The 24,169-nt window shown below is 47.0% G+C and overlaps 1 protein-coding gene across 3 annotated transcripts in view; it reads right to left on the bottom strand.

Annotated features, from left to right (window-relative positions):
- DOT1L (DOT1 like histone lysine methyltransferase) overlaps positions 1-24,169 on the bottom strand; it is a 56,061-nt gene that overhangs the window by 17,541 nt on the left and 14,351 nt on the right. For all 3 annotated transcript variants that reach the window (XM_085211978.1, XM_085211980.1, XM_085211979.1), the window contains exons 3-15: positions 23,772-23,846; positions 21,677-21,740; positions 19,534-19,762; positions 16,401-16,495; positions 14,028-14,090; positions 8,170-8,225; positions 6,363-6,442; positions 5,489-5,557; positions 3,963-4,069; positions 3,257-3,298; positions 2,007-2,090; positions 1,178-1,412; positions 717-830 (exon numbers count right to left, since the gene is read on the bottom strand). In XM_085211978.1, the coding sequence (XP_085068104.1) occupies positions 717-830; positions 1,178-1,412; positions 2,007-2,090; positions 3,257-3,298; positions 3,963-4,069; positions 5,489-5,557; positions 6,363-6,442; positions 8,170-8,225; positions 14,028-14,090; positions 16,401-16,495; positions 19,534-19,762; positions 21,677-21,740; positions 23,772-23,846 (1,313 nt within the window). The remainder of the gene's footprint in view (positions 1-716; positions 831-1,177; positions 1,413-2,006; positions 2,091-3,256; positions 3,299-3,962; positions 4,070-5,488; positions 5,558-6,362; positions 6,443-8,169; positions 8,226-14,027; positions 14,091-16,400; positions 16,496-19,533; positions 19,763-21,676; positions 21,741-23,771; positions 23,847-24,169) is intronic.

A 24,169-nucleotide genomic window follows, 5' to 3' on the forward strand; every position in this document is an offset into this window, starting at 1 on the left:
TTCATAGGTAACCCATGGAAATTATGAGAAGTGCACTCTATAGTGAAGCTCAGAGGAAGACAGTGGGTGCTAATGGTGTGCCTGCATGATGAAAGAGGAGTTTGCTTTTAATACACTGGCAGCAGAAACAACACAAGACCAGCTATGAAAGCCCAAACCTTCGCTCTTTCTACAAAGATTACTTGCAGTAATCCTCACCCTCCTTTTACTTCTATGATGCAACACACCTTCCTCCTCCTCAGCCCTCCTGGGACATTACATCACAGCTGCAACCACACCATTGCAGCCATTCTGCTGCAACCACAGGCAACCCGAGCACGCAACGGGTACTGCAAAGACTTTTGCATCAAGGTTTCCTCCAGAGAAGTGTCAAATTCAGACAGCATCTCATTTCTGCTTGACTTTGCAGTGCATCTCACAGGGAAAATGGAGTGCTGCTATCATTTAAGAGAATGGCTTCATTTAAACTAAAGCTGTTTCTGATGAGCTATTTGCACCGAAAGCTATTTTGGATTCCTGCTAAACCCCAATTTCTTCCCTTTTGTGCCAAACTGAAACAAAATCAAAACCAAACACAGACCAAGACAGCAACTTCAGCAGCAAGATGACCCCCTCTCTTCTTCCACATAGAATAGTGTCTGTCTACTAACAGCCCTGCATGTTTAGAAACCCCAAAGCAAAGGTCTCCTTCACAAACAGGGATGCCACAGCCTTACCTAGCAGCTTCTGTAGTGCAGGTGGGGTGGGTGTCACCAGCAGCTGGTTGGATGAATGCCGTTGCACTTTAGGAGGTAGTTGGTAATATGGACTATGAGGTGACTTGTATGCATCTGAGGGGAGAAACACGGACAGCCTTTCAGTTGGGAAGGGCACAGAAGTTTTACCATTCCAAAGCATTCACCTGCAGTGAGATTTGCTAACTTTGCTGGACAGACACACTGCAACCAATTGTTTGGAAGGGCAACTGCAGTGTGGCCTTAAGAGACAGCAGTGAGAACAGGGCAGCTGCAGCTCCTGGCCAAGCATCTACAGACTCACAGAGGCACACCTCCACTTTGCTTCAGTGGTAAGGGAGAAGGTATGGCACAAACCAAACTAAAGCAGCACTAAAGGAAGAATGACCTCAGTGCATCCATTATTTACGCTCGCACAGAGGGACAGGCTTCTCTGAACTCACCCTGAGGAGAGGATGAAGATGTCTGTGACACAGTTTGAGCATGCAGAAGTTCTAGTGCAGTTTGGTTCTTCTTGGTCTTGCGCTCCGTATTTGCAGTGTTCATTTTCTTGGGACGCCCTCGCTTCCTGCCTGCCATTTTCCTTCCTTTTTTGCTCAGTTTTTTCTTCCGTGCTTTAGAGGGAGATGGCTTTTTAACAGCATTTGCCCCAGCTTTTTCTTCTTCAGCACCAGAATCCTGCGAGATTTTTTAAAAGCAGAAAGCCCTTTGGTTATTGCTACCTACACAAGCAGCATTTCTTTTAAGCAAGCATTAATAACTTTGTTTAATATATTCATGAAAGTCAACTGTTCAGTTAGCTGCCAATGAACTCAACTAGAGCTGTTCCCAGCTGCCCAGAAGTTGTGCTAATTCCCTTCTGGGCACACTCACTACAGAAAGAGAAGTTTCACTCTTGTCTAAGAGCTGGTTGTTCTCCTGTTGACTACCCAAGTCAATGCAAGTCCTGTATAGTCTTCAACTGACTTTCATTTAAGTCAGAGTAGATTCCATACTTCATATATTTGTGCACAGACACTGCATTTCAAACAGAATCACACGACTGAATGAGAGAGGAAACGCTGCCAAAGATACTCAGCAACCCTGAGCAAGACTGAAGGAAGAGCTCTCCAAGCAGCACTGAGGGCAGCTCAGCCAGCTCTGCCATTCGTGTGGCAATGCTTTTTTTGCCCCAGAATTATCAGGGCAATCCCCAAGTGTCACTCAGTCCTCTCCTCAGCAACAGTGATAGCAGTTCACACGCTGAATGCACTTCCCCTGCAGGACAGTCACCTTGTTTTCTTGAACCTTTGTTGGAGTAGTTGTGTTGCTCTTGTTTTCTCGCTGTTGACGACGTCTAGCTGCCTCTTGTTCCTCCTAAACAAACGTTTTAAAAGAGTCAATGATTTGTTCCTGTGTTCCTCCCTTTCTAACACAGATCCCTGTCTTTCCTCGCTTGGCCCCAAACTCTTCCCTCACTCCACCCCACCTTCCCAGACCACTCACTGCAGTTAAAGGTCCCTTAGTCAGCACTTTACCCACACATCCAACGTTTCGTGCACCCCTACATCACTATAAAAATAACCTCATGTGATTTGAAGTGTCAAACCATTAATCATCGCCCAATTCAACCTTAACCAGGTCTGCACAGCAGCAACTTCTCAGCTTCATTTTCTGCTAGGCACTACAGACAAGGAATGTCACTCTGCTCATAACGTCTTTCTGGTACCTTCCAGGTGGGGTTAAACTTGCATAAAGATTCAGACACCTTCTGCAATCTGAGCAATGTATCATCCAGACTCTATAATAAATGGCAGATTGAGGCATCCTCCCCTTTAAAAACAAGGTAGCTCTACAGCACGTGGATGCCACCTGATTTTCAGTTTCTTTTTGCCCCTTGACTCTGAGAGGTCTTTTCCTCTCCCAAGCTTGAACAGTCTGGAATAACTGAATCCCAAGTCTGCTTGCAGGACTTGCTAAGTAAATCCACGTTCTCCCAAAGTTTTAAGCTTCACGGCCTTGTTTTATCCCATCACTGGGAACATCGCTGCCATCAGTTGTTTCAGCTGGATAAAGCCCAACAGAGTCCCAAAAATCCTTTGGCACTTTAATTCCATGTGTGACAGCACAGACCACAATGACTGCCAACACATTCTGTGTTCCCAACGGAAGTCCCAGCAGCATCAGCTCCTATTTCACTCCTATTTCCATGCAGTGGAGCACTGGGAAAGATTCAAACTATCATTTCCTCCTTAAAACTTCGGTGCTTTAATGAACAAGCAGCTCTCTGTAGGTCTCCAGGGCAAGTGAAGAACACCTGGAGGCCCCCCATTAATTCGCCATTATAGAGCTCTTGAATGTGATTGTATTAGGGTTTGATGGTGTGTGATGCTTCACTTCAATTAGTTCCATGCACACTGCTCCTCACTTAGCAAGAAGATTTAATTTTCTACCCATTCTGTACACCCTGAAGAAGTGACCGAGGCCCTCCTGCTGGCTTCCCCATTACTCTGAATTTTCTACAGAAAACAGCTGAGACTTACCCTGAGTTTTGGATTTTTGAGACTAGAAAAATAGTTTTCAAGCTGCAAACACAAAGATGATAATTTTGTAAGTCAAGACTGAAGAACACATAAGAATAAACATTAATTTAAGATAAATGCAGAAATTCTGACTGCTTCTCCTCCAGTGAAGGACACGGGCAGGACATAACCCAAACCCAACAAGGCTCTATCAGCTCCCCACAGCCCATCCTCAGTGTGAAGCTTTGTGAGACCTACCTGCACTCAGCAGAAGGTGATGTGCAGCAAACCTCCTTCACTTCACCCAAATATTTACCCACACTATGGCATATCCTCTCCCAAAACCACTATCAGACTGAAGCAGGCTTAGCAAATATCTTGCTCTCCTACAGCAAGAAACACTGATAATAAGTTGGTGCTTCTACAGAGTTGTTTTTGTTTTCCTTAATAAATCATAGAATGACCTGGGTTGAAAAGGACCACGATGACCATTCCAGGTTCAACCTCCCTGCTATATTCAGGGTTGCCAACCACCAGACCAACGGAAGAGAAGAACAGTGGATGCATCAGCACTGCCACTGAGCTCTGCTCAGTCCTACGGACCCGACAGAGCAATCAGAATTGAGAATGACTGCTGAGGAGCAGCGTGCTGCAGTGCTGTGTGATGCTGACACGTTGGCTCTGCGCAGGCGCAGCAGGCAGAGCCCCAGCCTGCAGTGATACTCACTATGGTTCGGTCAATAGTATGCAGGTAGTAAGAGACTGGCTTCCCAGTCCACGACACAGAGCCTTTCAGTGGTGACAGCTCCACGACTCTCATTATAGTGCCAATATCTGCAGGAAGAAAGGGAAGCGATTCACCCACTGCATGCACCCAGCAGAAAGCCTAGGAAATCCCAAAGCTCTGCCCTGCGTCTAGGACTGCTTACAGAACACCATTAATCCAACCCGTGGAAATGGCACTATATTCAGATTGAGGACAAACCAGTTTGACATTTGCTCTCTCACCCATGTTTGTTTTGTTCCCTAGAATTAATAGGTCTGGGACGTGTCCGAATATTTCCATAACCACTGAGTATGGAGGCTGCCTCTTTCTTCAGCTTTATGCTTTCCGCTGTGTTTTTCAGACTATTTCACTGCTCATCCTTGAAGGCAAAGCAGCAGCCAGGCGCTGGGGCACCAACCCCCTTCCCAGCCAAAGCTCCATCACCTATTTCTCCATCACTTCAGTACCAGCATGACACAGCAGCTGGTATACACAGAACTGCAGTGCTGTGGAAGGTGGGACCAACTGGTAGCTACGATCAGAGCTTTTACAGGGGAATAAAAGAGCACATTGGCCACTTTGCCTCCTCTCTGCTATTTTTAATAACCACCGACTGCCAAACCCAGCACAGAGGGAGCTGAGGCGGTCAGCAGCCAGCTGAACAATGGTTAATGCAGCTCTGGATGCCATGGAAAACAGCATCAAGAAAGAAAAATGGCAGTTTTGTCTGCCCAGTGCTCCAGACACAGCAATTCAGTAAAAATAACTCACAATGGCACTATTTCAGTCCAGCACCTTAATGGCATCCTGCAAACGGCTGTTCTTGAAAAGCAGTTAACCAAAAGCAGTTGCCAAAAAGAAAACAGAGCCTGAGCTTTGCAGCTCAGGATTTTATTTTGCCACGCTGCACAAGGAAGGGAACGAAGTGCTTTTTAAACCCAAGGAATGTTTTACTCTGGACACAGTACGTGCACGTTGCAGCTTGGATCATCCCGCTGCTTCCATAGCTTTCAACAATAAAAACCAAAAGAAGGTCAGAAGCAAAACCAACAGCACAGCACGCGAGCAACCCCCAACCCTCATCCAACTGCAGTTCACACACTTGCAGAGGATAACACTGGCAAACATCATGTCTGCTGTGTTCAGATGGAAAGAAAGAAAAAAAAAAAAACAAACGTTGCTGGCAGTAAAACAGAGACAGCAATGGGGTGTGGATGGGATGGGGCTGTTCAGATCTGTTTGCAGCACTGAGGTCGAAGCACCCAGCAGCTGAGCACATCAGCATCAGTGCTTCTTACACCACAACTGCTGGGATTTACCCCTGTCTGCTTTCTGTTTGAGTGATTTAAAAGGCATTTCCCTTTGCTATGTGTGCTACAATAACACAACTTTCCTTCTTAACAACTCTTAATGAAGAGCAACAAAAGATGTGTTTTTTGAGGACTACAGCCTCATGTGAACAACAGCAATAAAAAGGGCAATCGTACCACTCAAGTTTCGACTGTTAATTCTGAAATTCAGAGGTGCAAAAGGTTTTGAGGACACAATTCTCCCACCTGGAAAAGAGAGAAAAAAGCAAATCAGTTTCCAGTTTCCTTTAGAAATGACCGGTTATTAACCACAGCCTCGCGGAGCCCAAAATATGCATTATTTACTTTGGCACAGAGCTGTCCTATGGAAGCCATCACTTCTCCGTTCATTCCACACTCGATTTGCTTTTTTTTCTTTCCCCCCAGAATTTCTTATTCTTCTATCTTCTGCCATAACCCACCAGAGCTGTGACTTATCCAAGTGGTTACAAGGGAAGAAGCCACCAGAGCACCTCGGGTGCCATCAGGGCTGCTCCTTGTGGAGCATACAAGACACCACCTGTGACTGCGTCCCCATTTTAACACTAATTAGTTAACTCATTAGTACCCAATGGGACAGTTTTAAATGGGAGAACCCACTGATTGAATCCAGCATGCGACGAGGGAAGCTGCACGCAGCCCCCATGTTGGGAAGCTCTGCGGTGCCCACAGTTGGGTGTCCCCACCACTAAGTGTCCCAACGTGGGAACCCCAGAGCAGGTTAGCAGGGCTCCTCCTGCCCTAAAAGCTCTGCAGGAAGGCTTAATGTGCAGAGTCATTCCCAAGAGATCACCTAGCTGGGAGGCTCCTTGAGGTCCTCCCCAACCCAGAAGCCATAATGTGATCACGTGGATTTCTGGTTTGTGTTTGTACAGAAGTACAGAGCTGGAGAAGTCCCTACTGCAGTGCAGCCACCTCTCTGTATGGCTCAGAAGGAAAGCCACCAACCTGGCAGTCATCGCCACGGCCGGTGGGAAACCCATGGGAAAAGGTGGGGAGTTGGATTGGTTACCTTCCTTCATGTTGGCAAATCGCTCCTTCAGTTGGTGATCCACCTCAGGACCAAAGGCAAAATTATTCACAAAAATAACACTGCAAGATAACGGTGGAGTTAATAAATGGGGATGGGTGTCTGGCACCAAGCACACCCACACCACCATCCCCACGCCAGCTCTAAGCATTCAAGCCCCTATGAAACCAAAGAACAAAGAGTTTGCTCCTGGCACTGCCACACAAAGCAGTCCATAACCCACAGCATTGCCCAAATGATTACATTTAAGATGAGGAGTGAGGGCAGCCTGCTCTGACAGCTCCTCCCAGCGCACAGCTGGCTTTGCACCGTGTCTTATTCATTACATCAGCAAGTTTCAATGCAGAGACAATGTGCAAAATATTTTCACTCCTCTCCCATGGTGAGAGCAAACATCAACACGACGACTGAGACCACGCTCACCACACACAGGAAACAATCCTCACACATGCATGGCTCATCCCATTACTTGTTCACATTTAAAGCACAACAGTGGATGATCACAGCTGCTCTTCTGGCCCTAGGAGGAAAGGTTTGCACCTCCCAGTGTTTTCACTGCCCCAAACCCTGCACTTCACCCTAATCCCAACTGAAGAGCTGCATTTCTGTCTGGGGTAGGAAATGCGATGGAGGGGGGGGGAAAAGCACTGCTCACATGGGAACGCAGCACTCGCACGTAGGTATGGTGGTTTGGGAAAGAAGCAGAACACATTACGGATCCAAAAAGAAAAGAAAACATCATTTCTGGGGCTGTGTCCACATGTCTTTGTGCTGCTCCCTACCAGCACCCCGCACGTACACAGTGCTGGCACGTGGCTGCAGCACAAAGAACTGAGTCCTTTGCAAGAAGGCTGCTTGCAAACTCCCCTCCTCGTGCCTCTATGCATGAGACGTGCTCAGTAAGGACAATGTGTCTGTGAGCAGCAGCCAAAGTTATTAAAAACCACAGATTAAAAAAAAAAAAAAAAGGAAAGAAGGAAAGAAGTATGTACTAAAAAAATAAAGAAATAAAGTAAAAGGCTTGTTGCTCCTTGCTGCGGGAAATTTGGGAAGCCCTGCCTGGCAAGTGAGGCTCGTGAGGGTTTCTTCCTGCTCCTTCCCAACGCGTGCCAGAAAAGAGGCCTTGCAGCACAGCCAGGCACATTAATGGGACCAGAAAACATCCAGGAAAGAAAAGGGAAAAGGAGAAATGGCCTCGTGTGTTCCTCAGTGCTCATTCTGGCACAACAGCCCCTCCCAGGCAGGGACCTGCAGCACTGAGTGCTGCCCACACGTCAACGGCAGCTCCTGAAGTTTGGTGGAGGTGCTCTGTGATGGAGCACACTTAGAGCAGTGCGATGGATGCAACCCTCCACAGATCTCCACAGGAAGCAACGTTTGAGATAACGAGTTTGAATGAATCCCCAGTTTGAGCTGGAATTGATTCATTTGCTCTTTTGCTGTATTATTTTTTAACATGGGAATTGAGCCTGGCTGCAGGAACCCACAGCCAAGGTGACCCTGAGACAAGCGAGAAGGAAAGGCAAAACAAGCAGGGGTCTCTTCTGAGTTGTACAACTAGAACTTATCTTGGATACCCCCCTGGGTATGTATCCAGGACGTGCATTTAAAGCCATTCCTCCCAACAGAAAACAGGATCTGAAGAGGCCAATGCAAGGGCTGGCAGATCAGCTTTTGGTATTTGCTACGGAAATTCTATAGAGAAGCTGGCCAGCCTCCCAATTTCCATCATACAGCCTCCCAAGCACTCAGTTCATAAAGCAGCATTCATTCAATGGCTGTACTGTACCTTGTGTTTGCAATTCTCTCTCTCCATTCTTCTGAGAGGAAGTCACCTCTTTCCAGCTTAAAGATAAAAAAAAGAGACAAGAAACACAAGAACCACACAGATCAGTAAGTTAATGCTGCTCCTTTCCATGTGTCCCTTCCCTTTCTGCAGCCTCAGCCCAGTGACCCCACTGCAGGACCCCCCCCCTGCTCCCACCCTCTGATGGGGGAAATGAGGAAGGGTCTCTGTGTCCCAGCACACCTCCCTGATGGAACACAGGGGAACCCCCACAGCTTTTCTGCACGGTGTTTGGATGTAAGAAGGGAATCTCAGGGCGATGCTGCTGTCTGGTGCCACGAGATGAAGGCAGCTTGGAGGAGGAAGGTAAGAGAGGGAGAGAAGGAACAGTAATACAATAAATTAACGACACCCTGTGAAGGGCAGGAAGATGATGGATGTGTCACAAGCTCACAAACATCACAGGAGCACCGGTGACTGCTGAGCATCCTTCTTCTGCACCTACTCCTTTGTTTGGAAAGGCACGAGCACTTTGCTTGCCAGCTCTAATTCCAGCTGAGTGACAGCCACGTGGCACCACACCATCGAGCTCTCTTCAAGCCTCCACAGCTGAGCCAGCAGACCCACAGCAGCAGAGCTGGGTGCCTTCCCTGCAGCCTTCCCTTGCAGCAGAGCAGCCTGACCTCACCCACAGCCACAGCAATGATGGCAGAGGCACTGCACCACGGGGCCAAGAGGAGAACACATCGAGGGGTCTTGGGAAGAGAGCAGGAACTCTGCACCGAGCCCAGTGTGCCCGACCCAGCTGAAAACAATGGGTTACAATAACCCAAAGTCAGTCTGTACCACCCAGCAGATGGATGGAATAAGGTTTGAAAGCAGAAGGACCACCTGCATCACCACGCCTGCCCAGGGGGTGAGGCACTTTTTGATATCCCTGCTGTAATAAGAACAAAGCACACGTTGGAGACTGAGCTCAGAGAGATCCAACCCAGCCAAGTGCTGCCAGACGTTGCCAAAACCTCCAGCAAACACTCACTGCAACTTCAGAACAGCTCTAAAGGATGTTATTTTTCTCAGCTAATGTAGTGAAATGTTACTTCTGGGGCTCTACATGCCTTTTTTTAGAGATTGTGACCATCTCTAGGTTCTTTTAAGGGATAATTTTGTTTTACTTTTGTGTCCTGGTTGAGTAATCAAGGCACAGCAGAAGAAAACCCACAAGCAAGGTAACTGTACTTATTGAGCAATGCTTTTTGCAAGGCAGGCTTCTATACTGCTGTCCTCCATGCAATGCAGTCAGTTTCTAATATCTTCACAGACCAACAGGAGAAAGAAAAACACTTCAGAAATAACGAGGTGTGATGATAAAGCCATAACCTTGCAAATGAACAAAGTACCAGCATCACACAAAACCATTTTGAAACATGAAGCTTCATATGAAGGTCTTGAAATCCAACTTGTTTGGAGCCTGATTTACTTGGATCCAGTTACACCACGCATCTGTCTTACCTACATGGCTTGGAAAAGAATGATCATAGCCAAAATCTCCACTCCTGAACCCAACAGAACCTATATGGAAGATGCTCCCCTCGTCCACTTTTGCAAAATATAGACACGTTAAAATTGAAACCAACCACAGCACTGCTTAAACCCTTCCATTTCGGTGCTGTAATGCCACCCTCGCTCCTACTTTGCCAGCAGTTGAGGAAAAAATCTCACCAGGAGAAATAAAGCACTGAAATAACCAGATGGTCCCCTGTGGTTGGGAGAAAACTGCTTGTTTTTCCCCTCTGGGTGGCAGACAGTGATTCTGGGTCAGTCAGCTGCATTCTAAATAGAGTATACAAGCAATCTGGCTGGGCTGTTTCTGACCACCCTCTTTTTTACCCGCTGTACTGGGGAGCAACAGGGTCAACGGTGCCAAATGATGGCTGAAGGAGAGCCAACATCAGGAATCCAACGAAATTCCCCCTGAATCCCGCTCAGTCCATGGCTAACACTAATTCTGAGAGCAAAACAACAAGGGGGAGAGCAATTCCACTCCTGCCCGGGTGCAGCAGTAGTGATGCTGACACAAGGGATCCCTGCACAGGGATGCACTCAATCTCATCCCACCAGTGTCCCAACCCCCATTGTGCTCCTCCTCTCCCCGAGAAACATAATCTGCTTAGTAAATAATGAATGGAAGGGACCATCTGTAATGCAGATATTTTCATCTGATTAGACAATGCAGGAGATGTGCTTTATCTAAAAGGATAATTAGCTGCTGAAATCCGCTTCAGAGAGCTGCCAGCCAGCACTGCTTCTAAACTTAGAAGGGAGAACAGGTTGATATTCAGGTGCTTCCAAAGGGTAGCTCTGCTCTATGGAGAGCACAGAGCACGCTTAGCAGTGTCCAGCCCATGGAGCAGAGCAGCTCAGGAAGGCTGAGCCCATCTTCCTTGGAACAGGTTGCCCAGAGAAGCAACGAGTGCCCCGTCCCTACAAGGACCCGAGGCCAGTGGATGGGCTCTGAGCACCCAGAGGAGCTGTGGGTGTCCCTTCTCAATGCAAGGAGTGGGACCAGACAGCCTTTAGAGCTCCATTCCAACTCAGCTTGTTCTCTGATTGCTCAGAGGAAGGCTTTGTTCTCACCCTGCACAGACCAGAGCCATAAATTCGCACGCAGCTCTCCTCATTCCAGCAGCCTCCATGCAAACACTTGGCTGAAAAAAAACCAACAGAGTCCATTCTGCCTGGTAAAGTACACACGGATATTTTTAGGTTCCTGTTCTTTTCAAAAATAACTGGAGGCATGGATCCAAACCTCCGAAACGTGGCATCATTTCAAAGCCACAGGGGATGTTTGGAGGCCCTTTTGAATACCAAAACATTGCGTTTCCCGCTGAAATAGGGCATTCAAAAATATCTGGGACATGCAGCTCTCCTTCTTACTGTTGAGCAATGGGATTTTTATGCACAGTGATGCCAGTTACTGCCCCAAAGCAGCAGCTGGAATCAGGCGCGGAGCAGCGATGCTCCTCCTGCACAAATCAGTGCTGGAGCTCAGAATGGAGACCAGGCTGGATGGGCACTGGGCAGCCAATGGCAGCAGGTGGAATGGATGATCTGTAAGGTCCCTCCAAGCTGAGCCACTCCGTAATTCAGTGACCTCCTCCTCCTGCTCTGCTGAATGGCCTCAGCAAAGCAGCACAGGGGCACCGAATGTTCCTTCAAGGGAAGGTGACTTTGCTGCATGGCGGTGCCCCACGTGCCTGGAGCTGGCTCTGATGTTGGATCCACATGAGGACATTTACAGCTAGGAACCACGAAAACCATCCATCTCTTAACTGCAATACTGCTTTTAATGTGATGGCTGCACACATGCAGAGATTCCCCAAGACAGGCCCTCTAAATTATCCAGACCTGACGACCTCAAAAGAATCTCCTTTGTGTAACAGTTTGCTTTAAAAGAATGGGAGAAGCTGATCTTGGAAACTTCTGAGTGCAGTGGGGAGAGAAATGAGCAGATAAGGGGAGCTGAAAGGAAATGGGACACTCTGGCATAATGCATGGAGCTATAATGGATTCCTTCTCAGTGCAACAGAGGGGAACAGCAAAGAGTATTCATTAACCCTCACTGGTTGAGAATCAGACGTCAGGAAAGCAGAGGAGGAACTGAAAATGAACAATAAAGGCGTAAGGATGCAAATATTTCAAGCAAGTTGAAACATTTCAACTGAATATAAAATGCTAAGCAGGAATCCTACCTGAAAGTTACTGCAATGATTTTCTTTCCCCAGTTAGTTAGAATCATGAGACTGAGCAGCCTGTCACTTAAAATGAAACTCAGCTCATTTAGAAACAGGTTTATGAGACAGGATGACCCACACAAGCTGGAGGTAGGAGGTGTCCCATGTCAGCACATGCTGAGCAATCTTTATCCCACTGCAGAATGGACATTCCTGCTGGGGAGCTGCAATGATCACCCACTGCCAAAGAGATTTTCTTCTACCACTTGTTTACCACTGTGGACAAAATGCAATGGAAGCTCTCACGACTGCCCAAAACATCAGGGCAGAACCCCCAGCTCCGCCCTGGGGGGTTAACTCTGAGTTAAGCTCAGCTGATTGCAGACTGTTTCAACCCAGCAGATGGAATTTTGGGACCTCACTTTCCAGAAAAGCAGAATGCACAATCAAAAGAAAGAGAAATTTCATTCTGAACACTTTTTCAGAAAACAAAGTTATAAAATCTAGCAAAAACTAAGGAGCTTCGTTTCCATATAGCACTGGATTCCGTCGCTTGGAATGAGCAATATGGAAATGCTTGCTGCCTAAGGCAATCAATATGCTTCCAATATTTATTCCAAGTTCCTCTCCTATTCTTTAAATTGCACAGCTCATAAGCAGAGTATCTTCAGTAACAGCTCCTTTCATGTAATGCCAGCTGGGTGACACAATGGAAAAATGCCATATGGCCACTTCATGAAGAGCGAAGCATTCGCAGTGTTTCCACAGCAGGAAAGAGTTAGCAGCTCAATATCAATCCTGCTGCAAAGCAGTCCCCCAGCAAGCCCAGCATGCTGCTGGAGGGGCCCGTGCTACCCAGCCAAGGCACTTCAGGGACAAAGTGCACAGAGGTGGCACTGTCACCTTCTCAGCCTAATTCCTAGTGGGAGAGCATCCTTGGCAGACTCCATAGATAGGGGCTCAGGGCTGCAGCAGAGCCCCAGAAGATTGAGATTGGCTTGCTGCAATGATTTGCCATTTCATTTGATCCCACGCTGCTGAAATGAGGAGTGTTGTGTGGTTCAAACCACTGCAGTAACACAGCAGCGGCTCTGCTGAAAGGAAAAAAGGAGAAGAAGTTCCCCAAAAATGTGCAACCTCTGAGCAAAGAGTGCCCTTATGTCTCTGGGCAACGAGGGAACAGCCCTGACCCATCCATCCTCCTTCCTGAACATGGGGAGGAGGCAGAGAAGCACCAACACTGTATTTTCAGAGCTCCCAGTGGGCTGCTGTTGTGCTGTGACTACAGAGATTTCCCCACAGGCAAACGATTCGCTGGAGAGCAGCTTCTTAATGACAAGAAGGAAAGCAAAAGAAAAGGGGTGGGAATGACACCAAGCTGCTTATGGATCTGCACAAGCTTAGAACCGTTATTCTGGAATGAAAAAGACATCTCAGAAGTGGAAAGCTTCTGGATCACATGCCCCCAGAACAAGACAGACAGGTGCCTGTGATGCCCCATTTGTCCTGGTCTAGGTTCCACGCACGGAGCATCTCATCCCAACCCCTTCCGGGGGACAGCTAACTGCTTGCCATCCTTCTGAGCCCACACACCCACCTGCAGCTCCACCTAGACACATCTGCCCTGTTAGCAGTCCTGAGATCCTCTGCTTTAATCTCACTGCTGCTCCTCATGCAGAACTTCAAACCCTGTAGCACCAATCCCACTGATCACACCTTCACCTGCCTGCAGGACGTAAAGCTTCAGCCTCTGTTCCTTGCAGGAGGGCTCAGACAACTGAGCAGGGGCTGCCATGTCCACATCACACGAGGGAGGTGAGGGGAAGAGAAGGGATTACCACAAAGAGAAGACACGTGGCAGCTGGACACCACGACCAGCAGAGCGCTGGAAGGACAAACCATCCAACAACTTCTGAAAAGCCCTGAGAGCACTTCCATAACACCACGCCAAATAATAAATGAGAGAAAGAGGCCACACGGAGGATATCTCAGAGAGCATCATCCTCAGGATCAAGGAAAAGCTGGTAAGCAGACACGACTCATACTGCTGCTTTGCTGCTGAAGGGGGCTTTGCAAATTCTGTACATCAGCACGGACCACAACGCTTTCCAGCTGAATTGCACTCACTGTGTATTCTGCATGTTTTTTCCCATACCATTTCATCCACTTTCTGAACTCTCTGTCCATCGTCTAGAAGAGGGAAGAGACACAAAACCACCTGTTAGGACATCTTGGTGCAGCGAGACATCAGTGAAAGCAGATAAGCTCTGACAGCCTTCAATAACCCCCTCCCCACCATTTTTTTCCCCATTAATACTCAAGGGATACAAGGCAGAGATTCACTGCCACTTCTTAACACAAAGATTTGCACCAGGATCAAGACAAAGCTGGCATTTTCTTCTCTCCCCCACCCTTCTCAGCAAAATTACATGTTATAAGCAATGCAATCTGAGCTGACGCTGCTTACCACTAAAAATGGCACAACCTTAAGTAGCTGCTGTGTTGTGGTGCATAATCCCACAGAGTAGGAGGCACTGAATGCATCCAGTCTAAGCCCAGATAGCAAAGCTTAGAAGGGTCAGCTGGGGTGAAGCAGCAGAAAGTAGCAAGCAGAGCAACTGCAGCAGCGAGTGGAGGGAGCACCAATGTGCCAGAGCAACAAGGAGTGCTTCCAGCTGCATCCAAACAGACTGGGGTTGCAGGGGATGGAAGGCTGTATGACCCAGCCATACAGCTGGCACCAGTCTTCAATTGCCCAAATATAGGAGAAATTAACAAAATAAAATAAAATAAAATAAAATCATGCCAAGATGGCTTACTCTATGTTGGCAGTGAGGGTCCACCTATACACCAGGTGTGAAAATTAAACTCAAGTGTCTCAGAAGACTCAAAAAACCTTCTGTATTTCCAGAATTTGACTCCAGAAATGAAGGGCCCAAATTTGGAGGCAGCAATGAAAGGAAATACAGGAGAGAGCTCTGACTCTACCAACATCTGAGATGTGCAGATATCCATCAGTGCAACAGATGTGTGCTGAAACTCTTTCTTTCTTGAGCCCCCCTGAGCTTTGTGGGACAACACACCAAAGCCAGAAGTATTTTCATGAGCTGGACGTATTTTGAACTTATATTTTTCAAGGGCAGCTTCACTAAATCAAATCCATGAGACTCTTCCTATTTAACTGAAGGTATTCAAAGCCATCTGCATCCTTTCCTTACCAAAGCAGCCAGAGATGTGCTGCCACAGCCAATCTGAACTAGAAACTTAATCCAATCTCTTCCACAAGTGTCTATGAGAGCTGGGGAGAAGAACTGCTCCACACAGCATGCAGGCAGCAGCTGCTCAGCTGTTCAATCTGCAATCAGCAGAACAGTGCTGTACAATTTGTTCATCCCATAAACCTATGAAATATTGGTGCTCTTCTGCAACAGAAGGCAGCCCATAAGTTAATACTAATATTTAATTTCTGGGTGGTGTTTGGTGTTTTCTGTTGTGTTTGTTTGTTTTTTTTTGTTTGCTAACCATTATCATTAAGGCCTTATGTTTGCACAGTGATGGGAAGGGGTATTAATGCAAGTGAGAACCTAACGTTCCCTCTTTAACATTCATCTCTACACTAAGCTCACTATTAAATTCAGATAGTGACTCTCCAGTGCAACCAGAAGGCTCACACAGAGGGAATGCGTGATGCTCCAGTTGGAAATTTCCACTGGGTCACAGGAGGAGAAACAAAATGGATTTTTAGATCGTTGTCTGATCCTCCTCACCACTGTGTTTACGCATTTTTGCCCACACCACTTAAAAGGAGGATCAAGGATTTGTTTTTCCTTCGTAAGGCATAATTTTCTGGCCTGCACAGACTGAGTCAGCTTATTTTAACAACATGGAGGGGTACGTTTCTGTTGGTCTGCTGCAGAAAGTAAACTTTGTATGGTAAGGCGTAACTAACCTTGATTGCCTGCTTGTAGCTCGTTTGCCTCCCAGGATCGCCTTGGAATTGATTATCTCTTTGTGTCCCCATTGGCAGAGAATTAAAGACGTTGAAAGAAAACTGCCTGCTTGCCTACACATTATGGCACTGGTGTAAGATTTCCTCTGGCTGCACACACAAGGCACTCACAAGCCTTGCTGGTCAGCCTATCCCAGCTTAACAACCAAGCTGAACTCCAGCTATGGGACACCAAAAAGGGGCAACAGTGCCTTAGGCAGAAAGACAGCTTTCAAACCTCTTAAGAACTGTTTGTTGAGTCGATTCCTTCCCAGATTTGCTTACAGTGCTTTGGTTTCTGACAGCCCTCTGGCTTTCCACAGCCACGAGTGCAGGTGTGTAGGTGAAGCCTATTGCATTTCCTCCTGAGTAAGTCCTACATCACTCTGGTTAGAAACCATGAGCTCTCAGCAGGCACAAGGAAAGGACAAACACTCCCCCCAGGCATGCTGCACTGCAGGGCTTAACCTGAGAAGCAAAAGCACGCACACTGCTCACTGCAAGCCACTGACCTCAGCGTATTTGGCTGGAATGTCAGCTTTCTCCACACCATAGTGATGTTTGCAGTTTGTGGCTGCAGCCACTTGAAGCACCACCTGACCCACACCTGCAGGAGAGAGAAAACAAACTTGAGAGAGGGTTCCAAGAGAGGTAAGCAAGGAGTCATTAATGGGAAACATGCAGAAAGTCCCACGAGTTCCACCTGTTCTGCAATTCAAATCGTGCGTGGCTGAAATGAGCCCCATTTTCCTACAAGGTGTGTTAAATGCTAAGAACCCACCTACCTGTAAAAGGAATTTGCATCCTGGAGAAGGAGCCTGCACTGCAATTTAACTTCTCTTACAGAAGAAAAAAGAAATGTGGTGTTACAGTTTTGATGCTTCCATTTTTCAGTACTTTTAGGATAACAGCATAAGGCCACAACACAGCAATGCCTGCACTGATAAACATTGATGGCTACTGCTGTTAAACATGGCTCGTGTTCACCATCTAACAAAAGCTCACCAAGAGCTGGATTTACACAGATTTCATTAGCATTTCATCAAACTTACACATTTCAGACTGTATTTCAGTACAAACACTCAGACAATTCCCACCTCAGCCCAGAATGATGTTGGTCACATTCCTAAGCTGTCACTGAAAACCAACCTGTTTGCCCAGCACTATGGGCACAAGCTTTCACCTGAAATGCAGCACAATGTCTGAGAACAACACAAGCTTATTTTCCTATAGGCTAATGCAGGGTGCTGCTTTAGAACAGGTGACCAGGTTCAACACTCAAAAAGAACTTCGGTGCCAGACCAGCACTGAAAAATGCATGAACTTCCCATCCCAGTTCTGCCTGCACTGCAAGCTGCAGCAGCACCGAGCTGTTCCTACACCCACCTGAGCAATGCATGCCCTTCCCTCCATCCCAGCTTAAGGAAAAAAAGGGAAAACAGCACTTTGATTTCTGCCTTTGCAAGTGACCCCCATTCTGCAGGTGCTAAAGCAACACCATTCCCCATCTGCTGAAGCACTCAGTTGGAATGCATCCTGCCTACGTCTGACGCAGCACACGTGCTTCATCACCCTGCAGGTGAGCACATGGGAAACGAGAACAAACCTGAGCAGATCCCCCATCTGCACAGAGCCAGGCTGCTGTGTGCAGAGCCACACTGCTGTGTGCACATGGCTGGCTGCTGGCAGGAAGCAGTGCTGCTAATTGGAGGGGTGGAACGGCTGCCTTTAAGCCCTCGCCACCAGAACACTGCTGGCACAATGAGAGCTCTGCTGCTGTCAGGGTGTTTTGTTGGTTGACTTTTTTTTCTTTTTTCTTTTTTTTTTCCCCTCTCCTTTCCTCCCTCCCCAAATTCCCATTTCACACACAAACACACAGATTTTATACACATGCAAATACAGATGTGCAGATTTCCGTGGGGTGGGAGAACACGATCTGAGGGAGAACTGTTTCCCTGTTTCTTATTCCTGAAGGAGGACAAAGACCAAGGGGAAGATATAAACACACTGTTATGACAGAAATCACAATACAGCAGAACGAGTTATTAACCTTGTCTTTCTTTGGCCCTTCTTTCTGTGCTGCAATTGCCATCAGCCTAATGACCATGCATACGTACATAAATTCCTCCTGCAATCAGCACAGGAGTGGCCACAGCCCCTGGGGGTGCAGCCCCTGCTGCGTGCATGCAGCTATAGGGAGGTCATTCCCATTGCTGGTAGGAAAAAATATGCTTTCATTTATGCTACTCTCAGTACTGCACTGATTACAGTTTTCTGAAGTTTACTCCTTCAGTACAAACTCAGGAACAACGTTCTGTTTCCAATTGTTGCAGCGTTCCAAACATTGGAAGCCAAAGACTTTAAACCAATTCTCTCCTATGTGATTCTTTACACTGTGGATTTCTACATGGTTGCTCAGCCCCCAAGGGAAAAGTGGGGAGAAGGCAAGCAGTAAGGCCAGCAGCAATCCCACATCTCACGGTATGAGCTCCAAGCGCTTCAGCTTGACCCCACACTTCTTGTTCCACCATCAGCAGCTCTGCAAGATTTCAGATATCACCTTCTTCAACCCTCCTGAACAAACAGCCACCAGTATCTATGGCCTTTATTGTTGTTGGTTTTTTTCCAGAAGGAAAATAGTTTGTTGGTCCTGATGCCTTTCTGCAGGTCTCAGTTGGATATCAGTCACTGCAACAGGAAATTTAAGACGTAAGTTGCACAGGGGGAGGAAGGGGTCAGGAGGAGGTGATCCCTGCCTGCAGACACACTGGGGTCTGGAGGGAGGATGGCTGTCCTGATGGGTTTACATTTGTTATTTGTTTTTTAAGAAATTAAAGATATATTTTTTTAATATTTTCCCTAGAAGTCCTGCATCATACCAAAACCAAAACCAAAACTTCGCCTACAATTTTAAGGCCAATCCGGTAGAAGGGGAAATTCTTATTACTCCTTTCCTGCTCAAAACCAGATTTTAGCAACAAAAAGAAGAACATCATCTTCTTACTCAGTATATATCTGTTCCACATGGGTTTGAGTCATAGCTGGTTTCTCTACCAACTCAAACTTCCTTTTAAAACTCCAGCCTACACACGAGAGGCAGTTGCACTCACTCAGTTGGATTTGTGGGGTCTCACAACACAACTGTCACAGACAAGCATGAAGACTTTTCTGACACACTGAGAAGTACATCAGAGGGGAAAAAAACTGCCTAATTTTCAGATGACGTGCCCAGCATTTCATGGGGGAGGTGAGGAAATCAAATCCTCGTATATGAATGGAACGAACAGAATTCACAGAAAGTTGGTGAATCCTTAAAAATGGAATTGCTGTTATATTTTAAGCATCGTTTTTTTCATATTGTTCCTTCTTTGTAAGCGTATTCATCAAGAAACATGAAGAGCTTTCTGTAAGAAGGGTTTGTGGCACTTGCAGGCCAACATCTCACCACAGGGAACAAGGTCTGGGACATCTGCTTAATCCTGTTGTGAAAAGCAGAAGCATCACTGAGGATTAACTAGAAAAGGTACTTATTCTAGAACGTAATCCTTAGCCCTGGTTTACTTTCCAAACGTGAATTTCTGACAAAAAGGAAGAAAAAAAAACAGTGAGCAAAAAGAATAAATCCTTCAGTTATCAGTCACTCACCGCTGCCCAAGTCGACAAAGAGATCGTCTTCTGTCATTTTAATCTCATCTATCATCTGGGCCACCAGGTCGAAGGAGGTTTCTCCATACACCTCTGGGGAGAAGGGCTCGTAGTTGTTGAGTTTCTCGGGGTCGGTCACCGAGTGGTTGTAAACCTGCTGCAGGATGTGCCGGAGGAGCCCGTTGGAGGGACGTGTGTTCAGCTTCATCGGTTGGGTGGTTCCCTTCCACTGCACAGAAAGAGCAAGAAAGGACATTTTGGTGGATGAATAACTCAACGTGAGCCAGCAGTGTGCTTCTGCAGCTTGGAAAGCAAATGGTATCCTAGGCTCCATCAGAAGAGGGGTGGCCAGCAGGGATTGTCCCTCTTTACTCTGCCCTCGTGAGGCACCATCTGCAGCACTGCGTCCAGGTCTGGGGCCCCAACACGAGAAAGGCACGGAGCTGTTGGAGAGGTTGGAGAGGGTCCAGAGGAGCCACAGAGATGAGCAGAGGGCTGGAGCAGCTCCCCTAGGAAGACAGGCTGAGGGAGCTGGGCTTGTTCAGCATGGAGAAAAGAAGGCTGCGGGGTGACCTCAGTGCAGCCTTCAGTACCTAAAGGGAGCCTGCAAACAGGAGGGGAGTCAGCTCTTGGAAAGGGGAGATAACAGCAGGACAAGGGGAAATGGTTGGAAGTTGAGGGAGGGGAGATTGAGGTTGGATGTCAGGGGGAAATTCTTTACAGAGAGAGTGGTGAGGTGCTGGAACAGCTGCCCAGAGAGGCTGTGGATGCCCCGTCCATCCCTGGAGGTGTTCAAGGCCAGGTTGGATGGGGCCCTGGGCAGCCTGGGCTGGTATTAAATATGGAGGTTGGTGGCCCTGCCTGTGATGGGGGGGTTGGAACTTTGTGATCCTTGAGGTCCCTTCCAACATGGGCCATTCTGTGATTCTGCAACAGGAATCCAATGTCAGGACGAGCAAATATTAATGAACTAAGAAATAAGTTCAAACATCACTGCTAGAAATAACGGGAAGGTAAAAAAATCAACAGAGATCTCAGTTGTGAGCACACCTGGAAAAGGCGTGCAAGTTTTGTATTTACTGATCACCTCTGAACTGATGTTGGCTGTAAGCTCAGCGTGAGAGCAGCTCAACTTCCACTGGGAATTGTGGGGTGGGAGGGATCGTATGTACACAAACAGGAGTGGCAGGAAAGAGATGGAAATCGAGCTTCCCTTGTTTCTTCAAAAGAAACACCCATCCCTAAACACAGTGCTAGAAACGTCTGCCTTCAGTAAGGAAAAACAAAAAGGGCAACTCCAGAATCTGGTCTAAGTGTTCCTGTGTTTGAAATCCAGGTGGCAGGAGGAACATAAATTTACGTACAAAATCCAAACAGTTTTTAGGGCTCGTAAAGGACAGACAGAAAGTCTTACTGTGCTGCATAGATTCAGTAATTCCCACAAGCAGAATGGAGAGGAAAAGAAATCCATCTATAATTTCAAAATTAAATAGACTGCTAACATTAAGTCATTACTCATGTTTTACTTCCTTCAATTCAACCTTACAGAAAAAAACACACCTTGTTAAATCGGTCTGAGATTACATTCTAGTTTTCCCCATCAGGGCGGCCCTGCAGCACAGAGCAGAACTGAATGGCAAGCACGGAAATTCCTCAGCCATGGATCACTGCCACAATACACAGGGGGCTTCATATGGATGGCTTAAGAACCCAGAAGCCACAGATTCCCACATGCAAAAGTAAACCTATATGATAAATCCCTGTGAAACTTCTGCAAGCGAAATGCACGGAAACCTTTTTTCGCCCCCCGAAGGGAACAGCAAAGTGCCAAAGGAGCACCAGAACGAGAGCTTACAAACCTGCACTTTGGGAAAAAGGAAAAAAAAAAAACATTAATATGCTTTTTATCTCCTGTAAGACAGCCCCTCCAATAGTAACTTTTTGATAGATGGCCAAGGAGAGATCGTTTAACAAAAAACTTAAACCTCCGTAAGAATGGAAGCACTGAAGCACCAGTGACACCACCAGATCACACCACACAACCCAGTGCTCTAAAAACCTGATGGTTTTTAGATGTTATTCACTACACGTGAGCCCAAAGCAGTGAGACAAGCACCGTGGCACAGCAGTGGCCAATACATACCAGCTGATGGATGCTGTCGATGGCGCGGTTGTACTTGTCACACAGCCGCTGCATGCTTTCAAAGCTGCGGGGAGAAGGCACAGGTTACAAGAGAAGGGCAAAAGGTGAGCTTGGAGGTACAACTTTCAGCCCTAATGTCATCACAGAAGCTGATCTATCTACATGCAGAACATGTAATTACTTGCACAGCTTTAGGACACTGCGTAGTTTGCTTTCTGTGACCTCCCAGAGGAGCAGCAGTTCGTGACAAAGAAGCAACAAGTTGTGCAACCTGCTTGCGCCGTGGAAAGAAGAAAGGCACTTCCATTTTGGAAGCTGAACGTTCATATAATGTTAGTTCCCTTAGTGAACAGGAAAATAATTAAACTTAAGCTCTGATTGATGAGACAGCTTGCTGTTCTCCTTGCTCGCCCCTTCTTTTCCTCCATGCAGACACACAGGAATGCAAGGTGTCTGTGTGCTGTTCTCCTTTGCTCCACTGGAGTACTTAGGGACAGTGGTGGTGAGCAGTGGTGGTGGGAGGTGAATGCTGGCCATGATGATCTTAAAGGACTTTTCCATCCGGAATGGCTCTATAATCAGCACTTCATGGCAGTGACTGCTTCATGGGTTGCTCAGGATTACAGTCACTGTCGCCAGATGCCTCCATGGCAGAAGCTTAGAGGATTAAAAAAAAATTCATCTCATGCCAGGGAGGAAAAGATATTGCTAGGAAATCAGGATTACATAACCAGATTCTATAAAATAAAAAAACAAACCAATAATAAAACAAATAAGGAGTTATGGGACCAAGATAATCAAATCATGGCCACCTCTGAACCAAGAAGTGGGGACCAGGGGATATAGAAAGAAGTGGCACTGCAATCAAGCAGTTAAAATGAAATGGAGAGGAGCAAAAACACCTTAAGCAGATCATGATAGCAGTACCTGCGTGGGGCTCGGGATTATAACCAGGGATGACTTACAAAGGGATGGAGTTTCATCCGCAATCCTCAATCTACGAGTTTAGCCATGCTGTGGACTTGAATAACTGCAGTTTTCCCCCTATGCACGACTTGAATGAATTCTGTTTTTCCCCACGTAAGCAATTAGGGAGGTCTCTGCATGCTACAGCTCTTTCTTTCCTTTACAGGGGGTCACAGCTCTTTCCTGCCTCAGTGCATGCAGACTCACCCCAAGAGATGCTGCAGGCTGAGGGTCTGCCCCTGCCAGCCCCAAGGTGGACAGGGGGGACAGATTGGACAAGGTGGAATGGTCTTAAACTGAGACAGGGGAGGTTTAGGTTGGATATTAGGAGGAAGTTTTTCACCCAGAGGGTGGTGAGGCACTGGAACAGGTTGCCCAAGGAGGCTGTGGATGCCCCATCCCTGCAGGCATTCAAGGCCAGGCTGGATGTGGCTCTGGGCAGCCTGGGCTGCTGGTTGGCGACCTGCACACAGCAGGGGGTTGGGACTGGATGAGCGCTGTGCTCCTTTGCAACCCAGGCCATTCTATGAAGGAGAACAGCACACACTATACATTCATTTGCAGCTCTGTGTGGAACAGGCACTCACACGCAGACATAAGAAGCTCCAACTAATTCTGGCTGCCCAAGAGAGCAGTAGGAATGGTTTGCCTTTTAATTTATTCCCCACCCAAACAGCATCGCGCTCGTTCTGAACACTGAACGGAGGAGGAAGGGGGAGGTTCAGCTCCCACAGCCCTGGCAGGAGAAGGACACAGCGCTGACAGACAGCTCTGGCATGCAGCTTTCTAAACAGGAATTCTGAGTTACTACAGAAGTAGAAACCTCGGTGCCATTCAGCTCGCTGAGGCTGGATGCAGTCCAACAGCTCAGATACCGATCATTGTTTTGCAGTGAGTAATTCCAACGTACACAGCAGAGCTCAACTCTCTGCCGTACGCAGTTTCCTATTATGTCCTTCATCCAACAGCCTTTGCCAATATTTCTGTTACACATTTCCTACCAAAATAGCTTTGCCAGCTCCAGAAGAAAACTTTGGTTCGTAGTGTCTAAGAATAACCAGATAGCAACGGATTCACTGCAAACCATGCTGGCCTGTCCTCCTGCTGGGAACAAGTATTCTTTGCTCACCTTTTTGTGTCATAGTCAATTAGAACGTAGTTTTCCATAGCAAGCTTGAGATCTGGGATTTCTTCACAGACCCACCTGGAAAGAGAGAAGGAACAGAATAAAAACAACATTTCCAAATAGCTATAATAAGGCAGTCTGTCTCAGTTCTAGACTGGCATTGCTATACATTGAGACAGAACGCTGCTGCAGACATGAAAGCTCACAGTACTGTTAGGAGGAAGGCAGACAGCACAAAATGCTAATTGGAAAGCTGCAAGAGTCCATATTTGTGTTGAAAAACCAGCGAGGTGCCTGTAGACATTGGCAGTGGTATAAAGCACTGGAAATGGCACAGCTTCAAATTGAGGTGATAAGTGTATTGAGTGCATCTGAAAAAACCCAAAGCTATAGCTGATGCT

The sequence above is a fragment of the Meleagris gallopavo genome, chromosome 30 (genome assembly GCF_905368555.1).
Source record: "Meleagris gallopavo chromosome 30, MGAL_WU_HG_1.1, whole genome shotgun sequence".
Taxonomy (NCBI): Eukaryota; Metazoa; Chordata; class Aves; order Galliformes; family Phasianidae; genus Meleagris; species Meleagris gallopavo.